This window comes from Ovis aries, chromosome X, assembly GCF_016772045.2.
Source record: "Ovis aries strain OAR_USU_Benz2616 breed Rambouillet chromosome X, ARS-UI_Ramb_v3.0, whole genome shotgun sequence".
In the NCBI taxonomy this organism is placed as follows: domain Eukaryota; kingdom Metazoa; phylum Chordata; class Mammalia; order Artiodactyla; family Bovidae; genus Ovis; species Ovis aries.
The window spans coordinates 114,180,340-114,201,920 of NC_056080.1; the positions used below are offsets into that span (position 1 = coordinate 114,180,340).

The 21,581-nt window shown below is 38.7% G+C and overlaps 1 protein-coding gene across 7 annotated transcripts in view; it reads left to right on the forward strand.

Moving 5' to 3' along the window:
- The first annotated feature begins 3,134 nt into the window (after positions 1–3,134).
- SLC25A14 (solute carrier family 25 member 14) overlaps positions 3,135–21,581 on the forward strand; it is a 40,748-nt gene continuing 22,301 nt past the window's right edge. The window contains exons 1-7 of one of the 7 annotated variants that reach the window (XM_027962759.3): positions 3,135–3,205; positions 3,336–3,582; positions 8,420–8,513; positions 9,878–10,025; positions 12,510–12,604; positions 13,853–13,938; positions 17,459–17,554. In XM_027962759.3, coding sequence (XP_027818560.1) covers positions 3,508–3,582; positions 8,420–8,513; positions 9,878–10,025; positions 12,510–12,604; positions 13,853–13,938; positions 17,459–17,554 — 594 coding nt within the window. In that variant the 5' untranslated portion in view covers positions 3,135–3,205; positions 3,336–3,507. 7 annotated transcript variants of the gene reach the window in all.

Sequence of the window (21,581 nt, forward strand, 5' to 3'; positions counted from 1 at the left end):
TATTCAGTTCAGTTCAGTCGTTCAGTCGTGTCCGACTCTTTGTGACCCCATGAATCACAGCACGCCAGGCCTCCCTGTCCATCACCATCTCCTGGAGTTCACTCAGACACATGTCCATCAAGTCCGTGATGCCATCCAGCCATCTCATCCTCTGTCGTCCCCTTCTCCTCCTGCCCTCAGTCCCTCCCAGCATCAGAGTCTTTTCCAGTGAGTCAACTCTTCACATGAGGTGGCCAAAGTACTGGAGTTTCAGCTTTAGCATCAGTCCTTCCAAAGAAATCCCAGGGCTGATCTCCTTCAGAATGGACTGTTTGGATCTCCTTGCAGTCCAAGGGACTCTCAAGAGTCTTCTCCAACACCACAGTTCCAAAGCATCAATTCTTTGGTGCTCAGCCTTCTTCACAGTCCAACTCTCACATCCATACATGACCACTGGAAAAACCATAGCCTTGACTAGACGGACCTTAGTCGGCAAAGTAATGTCTCTGCTTTTAAATATGCTATCTAGGTTGGTCATAACTTTTCTTCCAAAGAGTAAGCATTTTTTAATTTCATGGCTGCAGTCACCATCTGCAGTGATTTTGGAGCCCCCAAAAATAAAGTCTGACACTGTTTCCACTGTTTCCCCATCTATTTGCCATGAAGTAATGGGACCAGACGTCATGATCTTCATTTTCTGAATGTTGAGCTTTAAGCAACTTTTTCACTCTCCACTTTCACTTTCATCAAGAGGCTTTTTAGTTCCTCTTCACTTTCTGTCATGAGGGTGGTGTCCTATAACTAAAGTTGAAAGCAGCGTGGCATAGTGGTTAAGAGTTTGGGCTCTTAAGTCAGAAATGAATTTGAATACCAGCTTTGCCACTCACCATGTTACTCTCTTAACGTAAGACCTCACATTTCCTATATATCAAAAGGGGGAAATAATAGCCCCTGTCTCATAGGGTAGTTTTGTGCACATGAAAGCTTTTGGCACCACCCTTGGTAAGTATTCTATAGTGTCAGCTGATACTATGTGTGCTGCCTGAATAAATTTTTTAAGTGGGGGCAAAAAACCAAAATGTGAACTAAAATGAGAATGATCCTTTTGGAACAAAGGTATTCTGAACATTCATTCATTTAACAAATGCTCATTTAGAGCCACGTGCTTTGCATTGACTTTTACTCAACATCTAAACCATACTATTTTGTATTCCCGTGTGATTATGGATCCTTCACACAAGAGGCTTAAAAATGTAGCCCATTGGTTAATGTAATCACCTAGGGTGATTTGAAGTTGTCCCTTCTGGTTCCTGGGGGTAGCTAGAGCCCAAAGCTGGTCACCAGGCCCTCATATCATTTGCTGGCTGATTGTGAGGTCCGGATCAACTCTCGGACTCCCCTGTTATATTTCCACTCTTTATTTTATCTAAAACTTTTTATGGTTCCTTTTTTTGCTTCCAATTTGCTCTTAACCATGCTTTTGGTTCCAAATAGGAAAAGGAGTACGTCAAGGCTGTATATTGTCACCCTGCTTATTTAATCTATATGCAGAGTACATCATAAGAAATGGTGGGCTGGAGGAAGCACAAGCTGGAATCAAGATTGCCAGGAGAAATATCAATAACCTCAGATATGCAGATGACACCACCCTTATGGCAGAAAGTGAAGAACTAAAGAGTCTCTTGATGAAAGTGAAAGAGGAGAGTGAAAAAGTTGGCTTAAAGCTCAACATTCAGAAAACGAAGATCATGATGTCTGGTCCCATCACTTCATGGCAAATAGAAACAGTGGAAACAGTGTCAGACTTTATTTTTCTGGGCTCCAAAATCACTGCAGATGGTGACTGCAGCCATGAAATTAAAAGACACTTGTTCCTTGGAAGGAAAGTTATGACCAACCTAGACAGCATATTCAAAAGCAGAGACATTACTTTGTCAATAAAGGTCCATCTAGTCAAGGCTATGGTTTTTCCAGTAGTCATGTATGGATGTGAGAGTTGGATTGTGAAGAAAGCTGAGTGCCAAAGAATTGATACTTTTGAACTGTGGTGTTGGAGAAGACTCTTGAGAGTCCCTTGGACTGCAAGGAGATCCAACCAGTCCATCCTAAAGGAGATCAGTCCTGGGTGTTCATTGGAAGGACTGATGTTGAAGCTGAAACTCCAGTACTTTGGCCACCTGATGTGAAGAGCTGACTCATTTGAAAAGGCCCTGATGCTGGGAAAGATTGAGGGCAGGAGGAGAAGGGGATGACAGAGGATGAGATGGTTGGATGGCATCTCTGACTCAATGGACATGGGTTTGGGTAGACTCTGGCAGTTGGTGATGGACAGGGAGGCCTGGCATGCTGCGGTTCATGGGGTCGCAAAGAGTCGGACACGACTGAGTGACTGAACTGAACTGAACTGAACCATGCTTTGAGGGCCTGGCGACCTCAGACCTGATGCTGAGGTTATTTGCTTACTTGATGTTTATTTCTGTCTCCTCCGCCCCCATCTCCTCCCTCCGCACCCCCCCCCCCAGCTCAGCGGCTGCTGCTAAGTCACTTCAGTCGTGTCCGACTCTGTGTGACCCCATAGACTGCAGCCCACCAGGCTCCCCCGTCCCTGGGATTCTCCAGGCAAGAACACTGGAGTGGGTTGCCATTTCCTTCTCCAATGCATGAAAGTGAAAAGTGAAAGGGAAGTCGCTCAGTGATGTCCGACTCTTCGGGACCCCATGGACTACAGCCCAGCTCAGGCACCCCTCTAAATACCACTCATGCCTTTTCCCAATTTTAAGATCTTTGCCCCGCCTCCTCACGCTCCCTTCATTCCCGTACTCTGCGCGCAGGCGCCCCACCCCTCTTCTTTCCCTAGACCTTGCACGCACGAGGTGGGTGGTGATACTGTAACAAGGCATCACTGCGCCCACGTTAGCTGCAGAAGCTGCTACATTCTCATGCCTTAGCCTCTTCTCCCTGCACTTCCCTAAAGTCAGGTTTCCCTCTTTGGGCCTTTGCGCTGGTAGCCTGCCCAACTCCCCCGTTAAGACCCTTGTCATTTCCGCCTCTTCTTTCGCGCCTCCGTTTTTAGGCTTACAGGGGCGGAGTTGGGATGGCTGTACCACCGTTGCCGAGGCGACAGCTTGGTTACTTCCGTTGGTATCAATGCTTCCGGGTTGGCGTTGCAGTGGCGCTTCCGACTGTGGGAGCCTCGGCTTCCCAGTCGTCGGATGAGCCCGAGCAGGTGAGGGGGAGCTCCTGCACTTCCAGGCTGGGGAGCGGGGCTGGGCCGCGCCAGGCCGCGCGGGGCCGGGCTGGCCTGGTTCCCGACCTGGGAGGGGCTTAACGGTCCTTTGATCTCTCTCTCCCCTCAGCTGAGTCCCTTCCCTGTTTTTCACTCTTCTGGCATCGGTGGTTTTACTTCTTCGATTGAACCCTGCTTCCTCGACCCCCCAGGGAGGCCGCCTCATTAAGGCGCCTCCCTTCTCTCCACGAACTCGCTCTGACAGCTGAGGAACTGGCAAGATCCTGCTACCCAGAGGGTGAATGGGTATCTTTCCTGGAATAATCCTAATTTTTCTAAGGGTGAAGTTTGCAACGGCGGCCGTGATTGTAAGCGGAGTAAGCAAACACCTCCATTGTATTAGTGTGAGGGATGCTGTTGAAAGGTGCTCCCTTTCAATTTCTAGCCCCTGTCACTCCTTGAGATCAAGGCATTGAAGGCATCTATTAAAATGCAGTTCAGCTAACTGATTGGGATGACAGCCATTATGAATATGAATTAGCTTCTCAGACAAGGTAACAGCAGGGACATTTGTAGTTTTCTGTCAGTGTTGCCTTGTTTTTTTGTTTTTTGTTTTTCTTTTTTCAGGCCAAGGGTGCTTCAAGTCATCAACTCTTCCCTCACCTTCATTCCCTACATCATCAAGTTCCTTTCTGTCTCCATTTTAGAAGTTTATCTCTAACCTTGCTGCCAACAATCATCTTGTCTGCTTTACTTCACACCATCCTAAGCTAGTTTCCCTGCCTCTCCTGTTTGTAATGCATTGCTTGCTGCAACCCTAGTAGGCTAACTAAAATGTGGTAGATTTCATCAGGTCACTAGTCTATTCAAAAATTTACAGTATCCCTTCCACTCTGCCATACTCACTTTGATTTCATGCCTTTCAACTGAATCTGTTCCTTATCATACTGTTTGTCTGATATTGTTTCAATATAAACAATATGTAAACAACATATTGTTTCAATATAAAATAATTCTCTGTTCCAGTTAGGTTGCGTTCTTCCTTCTGAGAACAAACCATACTGATGCTTGCCTCCACATCCTGTGTTTTTCCCCAAAATTGTGTCTATACAGCCTGTTCTCCCCTTACTCTCTCCTTTACCTACACCTGTTAATATTCTACCTGCCCTCTATCATGGCCCACTTTAAGTTCTCTCATCTCCATAAGCTTTTTCAAATTATTCAAGCTCACGTGGATTGGTTCCTTTTCCATGCTTGTCCTGCTCTTATAGTTTGTGCTATATAGTTTAGCACTTTTTTTTTTTTCTCTGATGAACTACTTTGATTTCTTCCACCGGATTATAAGCTCTTGAAAGGCAAGTACTGTATTTCATACAACTTTTATCCCCACACCCATCTCCTTAATTATCCATGAAACATAAATATTGCCATGGTGTTAGAACATGTTATGTGTTTTTTTTTTAAACTGGCATTTGCACCTGTAGCACATTTGGGCATTTAGTATGCCTTCAATAAGCATTTGCTTGAGTCTCTATTTTATCTTCTGAATCTGAGAATATCTAATGCCTACTCTTTCTTAAAGGGGAAACCAAGAAAAGCGCCTGGATTTTTCTGACCAGAGCTTTGCAGTAGTGTGACAGGATTATGTAACTTGTGTTCTAGGACATTCTTCTCACTCTTTAGGCTATCAAATTTTCCTTAGTCAGATTTCAGAATACATGTCTGCATTTTGAAGGCATTTTTCATTGGCTTCTTTACACAATAAAAATACTTAAGGTACTGTATTTCTATATTAACTCAGATGTGGCTTCTTTTACCCATATCTGGGGATAGACCCCACAAATCAAAATCCTTCGGCGAGTATTTTGCACAAATAATTTTCTGCAACAAAACCTAGGGAGAGAGTCTCTGAGGATCAGCAAAGTGTCATGTACAGAGTGTGTAGTATTGGTTGGGTCCAGCAAGTTATCTTTCTGATTTCCCCTGTAACCTTTTACATACAAATGTTTATAAAGGACATCACGCTGGAACCAACCAGGAATTTAATGGATGTGTACCCAATTCTGTGTAAGCTATACTAGGGGTTATAAAAAGTACTGTGAGACCAGGTGCCAGCCTTCAGGGATCTTACCTAGTTAAGAGAAAATAACATGGGGCAACCAGAATATAAACCTCATCCTAGTCATTATTTGTATGCCTGTGATTTAAGATATAGAAGGGATAAATGAATGCTCAAAAGAGCATTACACAGCTGTGAAATAGGTATGACATACCATGCATGCATATATACAGCCTTATGTAAAAGACTTGGGGATTATAGCTGACATTTTAATGATTCAGTAGTGTGATATGACTCCCATAAAAGTGACTGCAATTTTCAGCTATAGTAATTGAAGTGTAATATGGAGAACAACAAACATTATTGGTAGATATTTAGCCTAAAAAATAAGATGTAGGAGGAAAATGGTAGCTGTCTTTAACTGTTTGAAGGACTCCCCTAAGGGAAAAGAATAAATTGTTCATACTGCCTCCAAAATATGAATAAAAACTAGAGGAAGACAGACTTTTGGCTCAGTATGAGGAGGGAATGTCTAAAATCAGACTTAAAGATGATACAGGATTTCTTCATAACAAGATTCTTTCCCTGCATTGGAGGGAAAGAAAGTTTACTATCAGATGGGAGCGGGAAGATGGCAGTGGTCCCAGACTTATAGTCTTCATGGACTAGTAAAATTGAAATGAAAGTGTGGGGAGGCAGCACAAATTAGGGTAGCCAGTCTTATTTGGCCAAATAAGAACACTAAACAAAATCAACTACCAGCTATTACATTTCATAAAAGAAAGGTGATTTTTGAAAAATGCTCTAGGAGTAGGAAGAACATGATCTAATAGTCCTTTACATGAGATACATTTTTAGCTGAAAAAAGGCACTTGGTGCCCTTATTTTCTTTATTTCAATTCAGAAATGTGAAAATTTCATTAAAGAACTACTTGGCTAACTGACCAGAGATTGTGACTGGTCTTTCTGCTCCCTGCTGTGACTTTGCCGCGTGCCTTTAACTCCATTGCTAGTATTCTCTGAACCCTGAGTACATCTTTATTAAAAGGCTGGGTAGCAGGTAGTCAAGTCAGGCTTCTTCTATAATGAAGAGTTGAAAGAAGTTATAAAGAGAGAGCTTTCGAGAGAAGCATAGCTGCCTTTTGAAATATTTGACTGTTTGGGGAAATCTCTAAATTAGTGAATGGAAAGGGCATTCCCCCTCCCCTAAACTTAGAAAAGGGATATGCCGGTTCCTTGCTTTTCCATGTCTACCCTTTCATTGTGTGTGTCATGTGTTGCTATTATTTGTAGTCTTAAAATATGGGCATAACTGAAAATGTTGATTAGGTAGTATTTAGTACTCAAGACTCTTCTTTCAAGCTGCAGCTGATATTTAAAGTGCTTATTCCTACTTTGCTTTTTAGAATTCTTTTAAGCAGTTTTCCTCCAAAAGAGCTATGTATTGCCGACTCTGTATGTCAGATGGACTGGCTGATCATACTATGCATGAAAGGAAGTTTCCATAATTATTTTTGTGGCCTCTTAAACATTTGTCTGCATGTTAGCTATCCTTTCTGGAAAGTTGTTTTTCTGTCCTTAGCTACAGAGGATTCCTTATGCGGAAACAAAGCAAAACCTTGTCTCCTCTTAAAAGAGACTGTCAATTCAGTGCTAATCCCAGATTGGGCAGTAGGGGAAGTGGGCAGTAAGTATTATCTGTTAAAAGATATATATTTGAGTACTTAACTATTCAAAAAATGTAATAATGTTAACAAATAGTTTTTGAATTAGGTGCCAGGTACTTTTTCTAAGAGTTTTATATGTTTTATTTAATTTTCACAACAATCCTATAATACAGTACTTATTATTATCATCCCCATTTTACAATTCAGCAAACTCAGGGACACGTGGTTAAATAACTTGCCCGAGGTCACAGAATTAATAAGTGGTGGTGCCAGGATTTAAACCTAGGCAAGTCTAACTTTTTGAATCCTCATTCCTGGCCAAAGACCAATTGAAGTTGCTTTTGAAATTCAATAGTAGGCAGACCTTGAAGATCTGAAAAAAGGAATATTTAAGAGAAATCTGAGAAGCCATCCTAAGAAAATAGCTTCCAGCTGGACCAGAATTTAGTAGGCAAGGCCTAGAGCAGTAGGTCTTAAAGCTTGAAAGTATCAGCATTGTTTGCAAATTTTCACGTTCTCAGGCCAGACCCAGACCACCAATCAAAAACTTGCAGGAGTAAGACCCAACAATCTGTGTTTTAATCTGCCTTCTGGGTGATTCTGGTGCCCATTAAAATTTGAGAACCACTCATGGAGAAAGCAGAGCTGTGGGGAAAATAAAATTCCAGAGAGAAATAGCTGGGAGTGGCAGGAAAAGAAAATAGGCTGAAAAGATTGAAGGTGACAGGTCTATTGGGGGCAGGAGGGGGAGGGAGGTAAGGAGGACTGGGAGTAGAATACTTTGTTAAAGAACTCAAATATCAAAGAGAAACAGCATTTGTATTTATGTGCTTTAAAAGGACAGGGACAAGGAGATTCACTAGATGGATATATGTTAAATGTCAGAGAGAAGAGAGACATCATCCATGTTGCTGTCATTCCTCAAAGAAACAAAGGAAGGTGAAAAGGTGCTTAACTTGGCCTGGGCCTAGTGTGAGGAGGTTTTGTGTAGCTGGAAAGTAGCTAGATGAAATAAAGTTTAGTGGAGAGATGAGAGGGCTAAGAATATGAGAGGGTAGTGATGCCAGTCTGTGCTTTGCACCTGAATCAAGCTAACAATACCATGAACTGCTTTTATGAGATGCCTCAGCCTATGTAATTTAAACTCCAGATTCCTTCAGTTGTAATTGTCTAGTTGAATGTCTAAGTTGGGTGTGCTAGGTGGACTGAAACCTCTTCTTTGGGTGGGATGGGGATAAAACACTAAAGAAACTAGATAACGTGAAGTGCACAGGTTGACATTTGAGTAAATCGCACACTTACCCCTACAGAAAGGCAGTAAAGAACACATTCACGGTCATCTATCACATAAAACAGGAGCCTTCATTTTGTGTCATTCCACATGGTAGGGTTTTTCTCTATGTCCGTTTTGTTTGCTCTAAGTTGTGATCATACACTGACAGGTGCTCCTCACTCTTGTGCCTTGTTCTGATTTGTGTTTATTTTTAGCACCAGAAAAGTGCCACTGTAAGCCATGAGATGTCTGGTCTGAATTGGAAACCCTTTGTATATGGCGGCCTTGCCTCTATTGTTGCTGAGTTTGGTAAGAATGTGGAAACTGACATATCTGCTCCTTTAGGGTATAGATATGGTAATGTTATTTTTGGTAAAAAGTGGAGAAAAAGAAGCTTGCCCTATTTGTTTTAAAAACTGTTGTCTCGTACATCAACATGGATCATCCAGAAACCAACACAATACTGTAATTATCCTTCAATTAAAAATAAGAAAAAAAACTTGCCTCAATGCTATCAAGTAATATTTTCTGGGAAAGTACTACTACTGTAAGTGATGTTAAGAAAAGTCAAACTTAGGACTCTATTTTGGTGGTTTAATGATTTAATTTGCTAGGCTTAAGAAGTGTGCATGAACATATAGAGGAGTTTGGTAAGATAGCGGTTTCTGCTATATTCTTATACTAATGGCCTTTCCTTTGTGCTAAGTTGTTCATAAATTTCTTAGTAAGTGTTCAAACTCCTTGTTTTCAAACCTCTTTCCCATTTTGGAAGAAAATAGACCAACAAGATCAAACCAGATTCTTCTCTTTTTGATTTTAACTTTGAAGTACTTTTAGATTGTTTTTCATTTTCCAGATTCTCTTTCCTAAATTGTTAAGTGACCCCACTAGCTTTTCTTGACTTTCTTGTCATGAACTCTGGTGTTATGATATCAGGGCCATCAGTGACCAGAGTTGCATAATCACTGTGTTAGTTTTAGACCTTGAAATAGTCCTTGAAACATTTTGCCAATATAATGACTACTTTGTCTGTGTTGATATAATAAGAGAAAGAAGTTTGGTTAAAGAAATTTTCCTGCTAAACACTGTGCTGGTTACTCCTGAATTACCTAAGGAACCAGATGAGTAGGCTATTTAGTCCTGTTTAGGACTTTACCATTATCTTTCATAATGCTAGAAAACTGTTTCTTATAAACAGATAAAAGAAAAACCCACAAAACTTTGTAACAGTATTTAAAAGTATGTGGAGCAGCGATGCCATGCTTTCCTGTCTTCTTTACAAAAATTTGTGGAGATTTTATGAGGGGGAAGTGGGGAGATGAGGTGGGAGGTGGAGCAGAAGGAAGAGACAGATAATTGCCAGATTGTATGTTAAGATGAAATTAAAACAGCATGTAAGTTATTTTGCATTTATAGTGTGTTAGGACTGTGCTAAAGCACTTTATTATATCATAGTTTCAGTTACACTGTGGATCAAATCCTGCTGCCTAGATATAGTACATTTCACTTTATCATATACAGCCCTTGTCCTCTGATAGTAATATTTTAGTGACGATCTAGCTGTTATAAAAAGGACTTTGCCTTATGTTTTAAAAATTACCATTGGCCTGAATCATCCAAAATTTAACTATGACTCTCTGGAAAAACTTATAAATGAGTGTGTTACTTCATAGGAACTTTCCCTGTGGACCTGACCAAAACGCGACTTCAAGTTCAAGGCCAAAGTATAGATGTCCGCTTCAAAGAGATAAAATACCGAGGAATGTTTCATGCCTTGTTCCGAATCTATAAAGAAGAAGGTGTTTTGGCTCTATATTCAGGGTGAGAATGGATTCTTGCCTTACATCATGAATAGAAATAATTTTTTGAGAAGCCATGTAGTTCAGCGTTCGATAGTTTGTGCCCTTTATATTCACCATTTCAACTTGTAATTCAATATTTTATAAACTTTTTGTTTTATATTGGAGTATAGCTGATTAACAGTGTTGTGATAGTTTTAGGTGAACAGTAAAGGGGCTCAGCCATACATATACATGTATCCATTTGCCCCCAAACTCCTGTCCCATCCATGCTGTCACAAAATGTAATTCAGTATTGATGTGCCAATTTATATTTCACTTGCTTGTAAATCTTGAACTTTGGATTTTGTGTTTATTTGGCTATAAGTGATACATTTTAAAAATAGATATCTCAGTGTAGCCCTGGCTTTCTCCTTTTTTTCCCTGAGAGTCGTCCATAGCCACCATGAATATAATTGACAGTATATATTTCTGTGATATTCTTCCTGAGTTGCCAAATCCTGACTTAAATACTATTCTGGCAGTTTAAACGGAAAATGAAGACTAAGAGAGAGGGAGACCCGTCATTTTTTGGGGGGGAAATCATCTTTTGATTATTCATAAATTGGTGGCTTATTGTCCACTGTGTTGTTTAATCTGCTGCCAATTTACTAGTTCACTTCTGCATCTAGGGTCCCAGTTCATTGCTCTGGGAATGGATATCAATTTTATTATTAACTTATGTTGGACTTAATTTCAAAGATAATTTACTTGGGGAAAAAATCAAGAATTATATCCTGAAGCAAATGAGTCATGGATCATGTGTTTCACCTTGTTCTTTCATCGGCACAGATAATCACAAGATATTTTCTTCAGATAGCAAGCAATAAAGTCAGAAATATGCATGTTTTGTCATTTTAAAATCTTAACTGTTTGAACTGCTGCTGTCTTTCTATTTATAACTGCTAAAGTTTAATTCTGCAATATGGAAGAATCTCAAAGGAGGTATGAGTGAGAATGTTTCCAGTTAATAAGCAGAACTTAAATAGAGTGAAATCTTGGCTCTGGTGTCTCCTGGATAAGATTAAAGTTGTATCTGCAACTGCTAGGAATTAAGATGGATTTAAAAAAAAAAAAAAGCTTTGAAGCAGGTAATAGTGTATACTTCTTCTGTATTACTGGATTTAATTTGCTAATATTTTGTTAAAGATTTTCGTATCTAAGTTCATGATAGATATTGGGTTGTAGTTTTCCTTTTCTGTACTGTTTTTTTCTGGTTTTGTTATCAGGGTAATACTAGCTACATAAAATAAGTTGAGACGTGTTCCCTCTTCTGTTTTCTGGAAGAGATTGTATAAGATTGATGTTAATTTATTAAATGTTTGATTGAATTCCCTAGTGAAATTATCTGGGCCTAGAGATTTCCTTTTTGGAAACTTTTAAATTATAAATAAAAATGTTTTAGATGTTATGAGATTATTTGGATTATCTGTTTCATATTGATTGAATTTTGGTAGTTTGTGGTTATCAAAGAATTAATGCATTTCTTCTAAGTTGTTGGATTTATAGCATAAGGTTGTTTATTGTTGTTTTTGAGTCACTAAATCATGTCCAACTCTTTTGAAACCACATGGACTATAGCCCGCTAGGCTCCTCTGTCCATGGGATTATCCAAGCAAGAATATTAGCCACTCCCTTCTCCCAAGGGACCTTCCCAACCCAGGGATCAAGCCCAGGTCTCCTGCATTGCAGGTGGATTCTTTACCACTGGGCCACCATTCTTCTAATGACTGTAGGGTTGTAGTGCTATTCCCCATGTCATTCCTGATATTGATGACTTACTGTTTTTCTCCTGTTACTACCATGGCTCTTACTAGAGGTTTATTACTTTTGTTGACTTTTTTCAAAATAACTTTTTGTTTCATTGATTTTTCTCTATTTTCCTGTTTTCAATTTTATTAACTTATGCCATTTATTGTTTACTTCCTTCTGCTTGCTTTGGGTTCACTTTGCTCTTCTTTTTTCTTGTTTCATGAGGGTAGGAACTTAGATTATTGATTTTGAGACTCTCCCTCTTTTCTAATGTAAGCATTTTGTGCTATAAATTTCTCTCTCAGCACTGCTTTGGCTGCATCCCACATATTTTAAAAGGTTGAAATTTCATTTTCATTCAATTTTATGTGTTTAAAAAATACACCAATGTCACCCAAGGATTGTTTAGAAGTACCATATAATTTCCAAGTGTTTGTGGGTTTTCCTTACCCTACTGATTTCCAGTTTAATTCCAGTTTAATTATGGTGAGAGAACATACTGTATATAATATCAATTATTTTAAATTTTTTGAGGTTTGTTTTATGACCCAAATATGCTCTCTCGGTGCATGTTCCATGGATACTTGAAAACAATGCCTATTTTGCTGTTTTTATGGAATGAGGCTGGTGATGGAAGTGAATAGGCAGTCTAGATATGTATAATCTGCAAGTATATGATAAGGATAACTTTTTTTTCTTTCCTTCTCTTTGGCAGAATCGCTCCTGCTTTACTAAGACAGGCATCATATGGCACCATTAAAATTGGCATTTACCAGAGCTTGAAGAGATTATTTGTAGAACGTTTAGAAGGTCAGTGTAGACTCCTCATCCTCTTTTGAGATAACACTCAGAGGGATTGTTGAAATTATGCTTAGTGAGAAGTGTTAATCATGGGGTGTCTGAGAATAGATAACAGTCATTGCAAGGTCAAAGTAAGCTTGTACTGATTTGAGATTAATCCCACTATAGGTTTGAGGGATCTGCTCTTCAAGTTTGTCCCTTTTCCTGTCAAACAAAAAAAGGCTTCTGGTCATCAGAAGGAGGACATGGAACAAACTTGTTGAGAAAATTAATGCTGTCCTCATCTATAAGAGAACTTCAACTATAAGGAATCCTCTAGCTGTGGATTTTGATAAGCTTTGGTTAGATAGAATGGTTTTATATATACATAAAATATGCTCATCTTAACCCACATTCAACATTACCATATGTCTATTTGCTGCTATAGCTTTTTCAGCTAAATACTGTACTAAAATGATTATTTTACTACAGGCCTGAGGCTGTTGCATAGTTGGGGACAGCTGGAGAGCCTTTCGGTTAGTAATGTCCTTTGAATTGCTTTATTTTCTAACTCAGCTTTTTCTGAAGCCTCTTCTTTGAGGATCCTGAAGTCTTCTAGTCCTGAAATAATTTCCTCTCACATTTTCTTCACTTGGGTTTACCTACTTTCTCTTCGTATGCTTTTCATGGTGAGGAGGCAGGGTGAAGATTGAATTTTAGAATAATATGCTCTGGTTTCTTTGTTCTTTTTTCTAGCTGAGAGAATTTAGTTCCAAATGACTAGTTTTTCACATTTAACTACAGAAATCTTCTGTAAATAAATAGACGCTAGTAGCTATCAAGGCCAATTAAAACTAGTATTTAGGAAATTTTTTTCTATTAGACATAAGATTTTATTTTTTAATATTTGGTTCTGAGTCTATAGAGTTGATTATTCTCTAGAAAGAGACTTAAATTTTTTTCTTTAGATGTTTGAAGTGATTAAAGTGCTATTTGCACTTCCTGAATTTATATGGAATATTGGCAGTTATATAGAATAATAGGATATATTCCAGTGTATTTTAGAAATATTTTAAAATAATCTATGTTTTACAAATTTTTTGTTTCAGTACTCATTTGGAACCTAGAAATATTTGAGTTTCTTTATTTTCATAAGCTTTGTAGTTCATTCCTACGGTCATTTTTCTGACCATGGTTCCCTTCCTCTGATAGCTCAGTACTCTTTTTTCAGAAACTCTCCTATAAGCAGACTTTTCTTTTTCTTGTTCCTTTTTACAGATGAAACTCTTTTAATTAATATGATATGTGGAGTAGTGTCAGGAGTGATATCTTCTGCTATAGCCAATCCCACTGATGTGCTGAAGGTAAGAAAAGTCTGGTTGCATTGGGTGTGTTCAGTGTGAAGCAAAAAGACATGAGCTTTGTATCAGATTTGGTCACAAATCCCTACTGTGTCACTTGCCAGCTATAAAACCTTGGGCAGATCACTTAACTGCTTTAAGCCTCAGTTTTCTCATTTGTAAAATGAAGATAATTCAGTATATAATACATAAAGTTGTTAAGAATTAAAGATAATATATGTAAACTATCATGTGTAAACATGGTAGGTAGTAGATGCTCAGTAAATAGTAGTCAGTTTATTATGATATGCTTTAATCCATTGGTCTTCAGACTATAAAGTATGCAAACCTTTAAATGTTCTTTCCAAGAGCTATGCAATTTTAAGGGAATCAATTTCCAGATCTTCTTTCCAAGAGCTATGCAATTTTAAGGGAATCAATTTCCAGATCCCTTACTTTCTTTATACCCTTCTCAAAAACTGATCTAAAAATGAACTTATGTTTATAACAACCCTTTCCCTACTTTAAAAGAGAAAGGCATATTATATTCCCCCACCCATCCCAAATCTTAGTATGGTATATCGACCTGTAGTGTAACCTGGAATATCAAACAAAGGGATACACTGAAATATAGTTTTAGAGAAACCTCCTTTAAGAGAAACCTCTTAAGAGACTTAAGAGAAACCTCTTAAGTCTATAATGTTGATGTCTTTTCCTGTCTTATCCATATTTCTATTAAGGATGAGATTTGGCTTTAAAATTATATATTTTGGCTTATGTTGAGATATTCTGAATTCAGGACCAGAACATTATAGGTTAGTGGTACTGAATTTTTTACAATATAACTGGATTTCTTTCAGTATTTATCAGAACACAAAATGAAACATTTATTTAATTATATCAGTAATATCAGTCTCTATTTTATTTAATCTAATAATTGAATTTGATCTAATAGTATCAATCTATATCTTATATTTGAGATAGAGTGGTAAACATTTCCAACTTATTAACTCATTTAAACTTATGATAATTAAAATTACTAAATATATGATTAAAATGTATAAGAAGATCCCAAGTTTTAAAAAATTATTTTAGGGGAAATGTGGGGGAAAAAAAGTAGGAGAACATATACTTTATTTATTTGAAACCACAGGTGGCTAGGTTAAGTGGAAAGGGCATCTGTTGTGATTCAGAGAGTTTTGAGAACTGAGAGAGTGACTTGAAAAACACATGAAAGAAATCAGTGGTGGTTGATGATATTTCTGGATTGAATTGAGAAAATTTTACCTACTGAATTTTTATATCACTTTAGAGTATACAGACCAAGTATTTTTAAAGATAACTGCTGCTAAGCCACTAAGTCACTTCAGTGGTGTCTGACTCTGTGCGACCCCATAGACACCAGCCCAACAGGCTCCCCCGTCCCTGGGATTCTCCAGGCAAGAACACTGGAGTGGGTTGCCATTTCCTTCTTCAATGCATGAAAGTGAAAAGTGAAAGTGAAGTCGCTCAGTCGTATCCGACTCTTAGCGACCCCATGGACTGCAGCCTACAAGGCTCCTCCATCCATGGGATTTTCCAGGCAAGAGTACTGGAGTGGGGTGCCATTGCCTTCTCCGAAAGATAACTGACTGTATCCTAAAACTCTAAAATATTTGCCATGTAATTACACTTGTTAGAATGTGCTTTTCAGATTCACTTCAGTTTTCTGTCCCTCTGACCTGTCTGGTACAGTTGCAACCACTGACGAATGCTATAGTCTGCCTTTTCCTTTCTTATACTTAGGTAGGGCTGAGTGGTGAGTGGTCCCAGGGAGTGGGGGACCAGTGTAGTCACAATCTTATTAGGAGTTATAATCACTGTTGATCTGTTTAATCCTTTCACTTATCCTTAAAGGGTTCTCTGAACTATGTGCTGCTTTCTTGCCTGTGTGCATGTAGTTCTCTTTTTGCCTGCAATGATTTCCCCCCCTTTCCTCACGAATTTGTCCTTCAAGACAGCTCAGAAACAGGGTCAGGACTAGGACAACACAAGTGAGATACTCCGCTTGGGTGCAAAATGTAAAGATGTGCCAAAAAAAACCCTCAATAATCAAGAGGAAATAACATTTTATGCAATCTTTTTTAAAAATTTAAATGAGTGCAAAAAATTCATGATGAAACAAAATAGCCATATTTTGTACAATCCATCTCACTTGCTTATGTTAATCCTGCCCTGTTGGATCCTGTCTTTAGTTACGGTTTTGATGATTGGTTCATCGTAGGTTTTTGTGCATTCATTTTTATTTTAAAAAATATTGCATTGAAATATCATTTATCTGAATTTCTGAGGTTTTGGTTTTTTGTTTTTTTTTTTACACCCCCCTGCTACATTCTGTGGCTGAGGAAAGTGCCACACTTACCTCAATGTCATCCCAACCCTGCTCAGGAATTACCTCCATAAAGAAGTCCTCTATTTACCATAGGATATTTATGGTTTCAGTGTGTCTTTGTGATAGTTTCTATTTCATTTTAATATGGTTTAGGTTTTATTTCTACACTCTTAGTAGTAGCAATTGACTTTCCACATAAAAACATATTGCTGTACCATGACTTACCAAGAACATTTATTAAAACCTAGAGTTGTGCTTCATGAAAGTCAGGCCTGAATTTGGTCCAGTAGAATTTAGTGGCTGACTACTATGATCTGTGTGTGCTCTCAGTGGTGAATTGTACCAAATCTTTCACATGGCCTGTCAATGTTATCTCCCCTTTCTTGTGCTTCTCAGAGGCTACTTTGCAGAGTACAGTGTCATGCTTTTTACAAGTAAAACTCAATGTGAGGTCTTGTGAGCATTAGATTATATTTTAAAACTCCCCTGCCCTGCTTTTTACACCTCAATAAATAATGCATGTTCAGTATAGCAAAAAGTGGAAGGCAGGAAAAACACAAAAGAGATATGCCCATTTGCGGCTTCATCACTTAAACTTAAGCTACCCTCAACATTTGGTTGTGCATATGGTTATTTTTAAGTTTACACATTTTTGATAAAAATAATATGCCATACATACTGCTTTGCAACCTGCTTTTTCTATCTAGCAGTTAATTGTTGACATTTTCAAATATCCACAAATATTATTCTACAATCAAATTTTATGGCTGCATACTACTCCATTAAATGGATGTTTCATACTTTATGCAACTAATCCTTTGTTATTTTTGAACATGTAGGTTGTTTCTAGTTTTTCACTAAACTAATCATAGTTTAAATGGATTCTTTTCAATCCTCTCTGAGTACATGTTCTTTTTTTTCCCCCAATTTTCTTCCAAATCCAGAAATGATGGACTTAGTATGAAGAATGTGAGGCTGATGAAAATCATCTTTATAAAATATACTTTGACACAAATAATGCTTTCTATACATAGCTTAAGTCATTAATTTCATCATAATAGCAGGCTGATTTTTTTTTATAATTCCCAAATACTGTTTTCTTTATTTTAAATGAGTGAAACGTTTCATTTTGGTTCTCTGGCAAAACAAAATGTGCACCTCTTCTGATTTTAGATTCGAATGCAGGCTCAAGGAAGCTTGTTCCAAGGCAGCATGATTGGCAGCTTCATTGATATATACCAACAAGAGGGTACCCGGGGTTTGTGGAGGGTGAGTACTCTTGGTATTATTCTTTACACCTGGAATTTGTGAAGAAGACCTTTAATGTAAAGGCATAAAATTGTGAATTGTCACCTTATACTATGTAAGATTCTTGATAACTGCCCAAAGATAAGAGGGTAAGAAGCTCCTTATCACCTTTGAAAGGACTAAAACTTATCAGTTGTCTTTCAGTTCAGTTTAGTCGCTCAGTTGTGTCCGACTCTTTGTGACACCATGGACTGCAGCACACCAGGCCTCCCTGTCCATCACCAACTCCCAGAGTTTACTCAAACTCATGTCCATTGAGTCAATGATGCCATCCAGCCATCTCATCCTCCATTGTCCCTTTCTCCTCCTGCCTTCAATCTTCCCAGCATCAGGGTATTTTTTAATGAGTCAGTTCTTCACATCAGATGGCCAAAGCATTGGAATTTCAGCTTCAGCACTAGTGCTTGCAATGAATATTCAGGACTGATCTCCTTTAGGATAGACTGGTTTGATCTCCTTGCAGTCCAAGGGACTCTCAAAAGTCTTCTCCAACACCGCAGTTCAAAAGCATCAATTCTTCTGCACTCAGCTTTCTTTATGGTCCAACCCTCACATCCGTACATGACTATTGGAAAAACCATAGCTTTGATGATATGGACCTTTGTTGGCAAAGTAATGTCTCTGCTTTTAAAAAAAAATTTTATTTATTTTTAAATTGAAGGATAATTGCTTTACAGAATTTTGTTGTTTTCTGTTAAACCTCAACATGAATCAGACATAGGTATACATATATCCTCTCCTTCTTGAACCTCAAAAGGAACCACAATATGATGGGCATATTGTGCCCATCTTTGCGTGAAATGCTCCCTTGCTGCTACAGCTGCTAAGTCGCTTCAGTTGTGTCCGACTCTGTGCGGCCCCAGACGGCAGCCCACCAGGCTCTCCAGCTCCTGGGATTCTCCAGGCAAGAATACTGGAGTGGGTTGCCATTTCCTTCTCCGATGCATGAAAGTGAAAAGTGAAAGTGAAGTCGTTCAGTCGTATACGACTCTTCCCTTGGTACCTCTAATTTTCTTGAACAGATCTCTAGTATTCCCATTCTATTGTTTTTCTCGATTTCTTTGGATTGATCACTTTAACATTATAAAAGTTAAAAGATATACTATTAAATATTGAGAAAATATATGAAGAAGAAAAATATCCAATAATTCCACTAGCAAGTAATGTCTGTGCTTTATTAATATGCTGTCTAGGTTGGTCATAGCTTTTCTTCCAAGGACCAAGTGTCTTTTAATTTCATGGCTACAGTTACCATCTGCATTGATTTTGGAGCCCAAGAAAATAAAATTTGTCACTGTTTCCATTGTTTCCCCATCTACTTGCCATGAAGTGATGGGACCAGATGCCATGATCTTCGTTTTCTGAATGTTGAGTTTTAAGCCAGCTTTTTCACTCTCCTCTTTCACTCTCATCAAAAGCCTCTTTAGTTCCTCTTCACTTTCTGCCATAAGGGTGGTATCATCCGTATATCTGAGGTTATTGATACTTCTCCTGGCAATCTTGATTGTAGCTTGTGCTTCATCCAGCCCAGCATTTTGCATGATGTTCTCTGCATAGAAGTTAAATAATCAGGGTGACAATATACAGCCTTGACGTACTCCTTTCCCAATTTGGAACCAGTCTTGTGCTCCATGTTCAGTTCTAACTGTTACTTCCTGACCTGCATGCAGATTTCTCCGGAGGCAGGTGAGGTGCACTGGTATTCCCATCTCTCTCAGAATTTTCCACAGCTGGTTGTGATCCACACAGTCAAAGGCTTTAGCGTAGTCAATGAAGCAGAAGCAGATTTTTTTCTGGAATTTTCACGTTTTTCCTATGATCCAGTACATGTTGGCAATTTCATTTCTGGTTCCTCTGGCTGTTTTAAATCGAGCTTGAACATCTGGAAGTTCTTGGTTCATGTACTGTTGAAGCCTAGCTTGGAGAATTTTGAGCATTACTTTGCTAGCATGTGAGATGAATGCAGTTGTGCGGTAGTTTGAACATTCTTTGGCATTGCCTTTCTTTGGGATTGGAATGAAGACTGACTTTTTCCAGTCCTGTGGCCACTGCTGAGTTTTCCAAATTTGCTGGCATATAAAGTGCAGCACTTTCACAGCATCATCTTTTAGGATTTGAAATAGCTTAACTGGAATTCTGTTACCTCCACTGGCTTTGTTTGTAGTGATGCTTCGTAAGACCCACTTGACTTTGGACTCCAGGATGTCTGACTCTAGGTGAGTGATCACACCATCGTGGTTATCTGGGTCATGAAGATCTTTTTTGTATAGTTCTTCAGTGTATTCTTGCCACCTCCTCTTAATATCTCCTGCTTCTGTTAGGTCCCTACCATTTCTGTCCATTATTGAGCCCATCTTTGCATGAAATGTTCCCTTGGTATCTCTAAATTTCTTGAAGAGATCTCTGGTCATTCCCATTTTGTTGTTTTTCTCCATTTCTTTGGATTGATCACTTTAACATTATAAAAATTAAAAGATATACTACAAAATATTGAGAAAATATATAAAGAAGAAGAATATCCAGTAATTGCACTAACTAGAAATATCACTGTTAACATTTTGTTATATTAACTTCCAGTATTCTATATAAACTTCGGGTGTTTTTTTTGTTGTTGTTCCTATAACTTTTTATCCTATGTTAATCACTTAAGTTTGTAATATTAAATAAGACTACTAGTTCAGTTCAGTTTAGTTGCTCAGTCGTGTCCGACTCTTAGCAACCCCAGGAATCGCAGTATGCCAGGCCTCCCTGTCCATCACCATCTCCTGGAGTTTACTCAAACTCATGTCCATCCAGTCGGTGATTTTATCCAGCCATCTCATCCTCTGTCATCCCCTTATCCTCCTGCCCCCAATCCCTCCCAGCATCAGAGTCTTTTCCAATGAGTCAACTCTTCACATAAGGTGGCCAAAGTATTGGAGTTTCAGCTTTAGCATCATTCCTTCCAAAGAACACCCAGCACTGATCTCCTTCAGAATGGACTGGTTGGATCTCCTTGCAGTCCAAGGGACGCTCAAGAGTCTTCTCCAACACCACAGTTCAAAAGCATCAATTCTTTGGCACTCAGCTTTCTTCACAGTCCAACCCTCACATCCATACATGACCACTGGAAAAACCATAGCCTTGACTAGACAGACCTTTGTTGGCAAAGTAATCTCTCTGCTTTTGAATATGCTATCTAGGTTGGTCATAACTTTCCTTCCAGGGGTAAGCATATTTTAATTTCATGGCTGCAATTGCCATCTGCAGTGATTTTGGAGCCCCCCCAAAATAAAGTCCGACACTGTTTCCACTGTTTCCCGTCTATTTCCCATGAAATGATGGGACCAGATGCCATGATCTTCGTTTTCTGAATGTTGAGCTTTAAGCCAACTTTTCCACTCTCCTCTTTCACTTTCATCAAGAGGCTTTTTAGTTCCTCTTCACTTTCTGCCATAAGGGTGGTGTTATCTGCATATCTGAGGTTATTGATATTTCTTCCGGCAATCTTGATTCCATCTTGTGCTTCTTCCAGCCCAGCGTTTCTCATGATGTACTCTGCACACAAGTTAAATAAGCAGGGTGACAATATACAGCCTTGATGTACTCCTTTCCCGATTTGGAATCAGTCTGTTGTTCCATGTCCAGTTCTAACTGTTGCTTCCTGACCTGCATATAGGTTTCTCAAGAGGCAGGTCAGGTGGTCTGTAGTCCCATCTCTTTCAGAATTTTCCACAGTTTATTGTAATCCATATAGTCAAGGGCTTTGGCATAGTCAGTAAAGCAGAAATAGATGTTTTTTTGGAACTCTCACTTTTTTGATGATCCAGTGGATGTTGGTAATTTATCTGTGGTTCCTCTGCCTTTTTGAAAACCAGCTTGAATATCTGGAAGTTCATGGTTCCTATACTGCTGGAGCTTGGCTTGGAAAAATTTGAGCATTACTTTACTAGCATGTGAGATGAGAAATTTGAGCATTACTTTACTAGCATGTGAGATGAGTGCAACT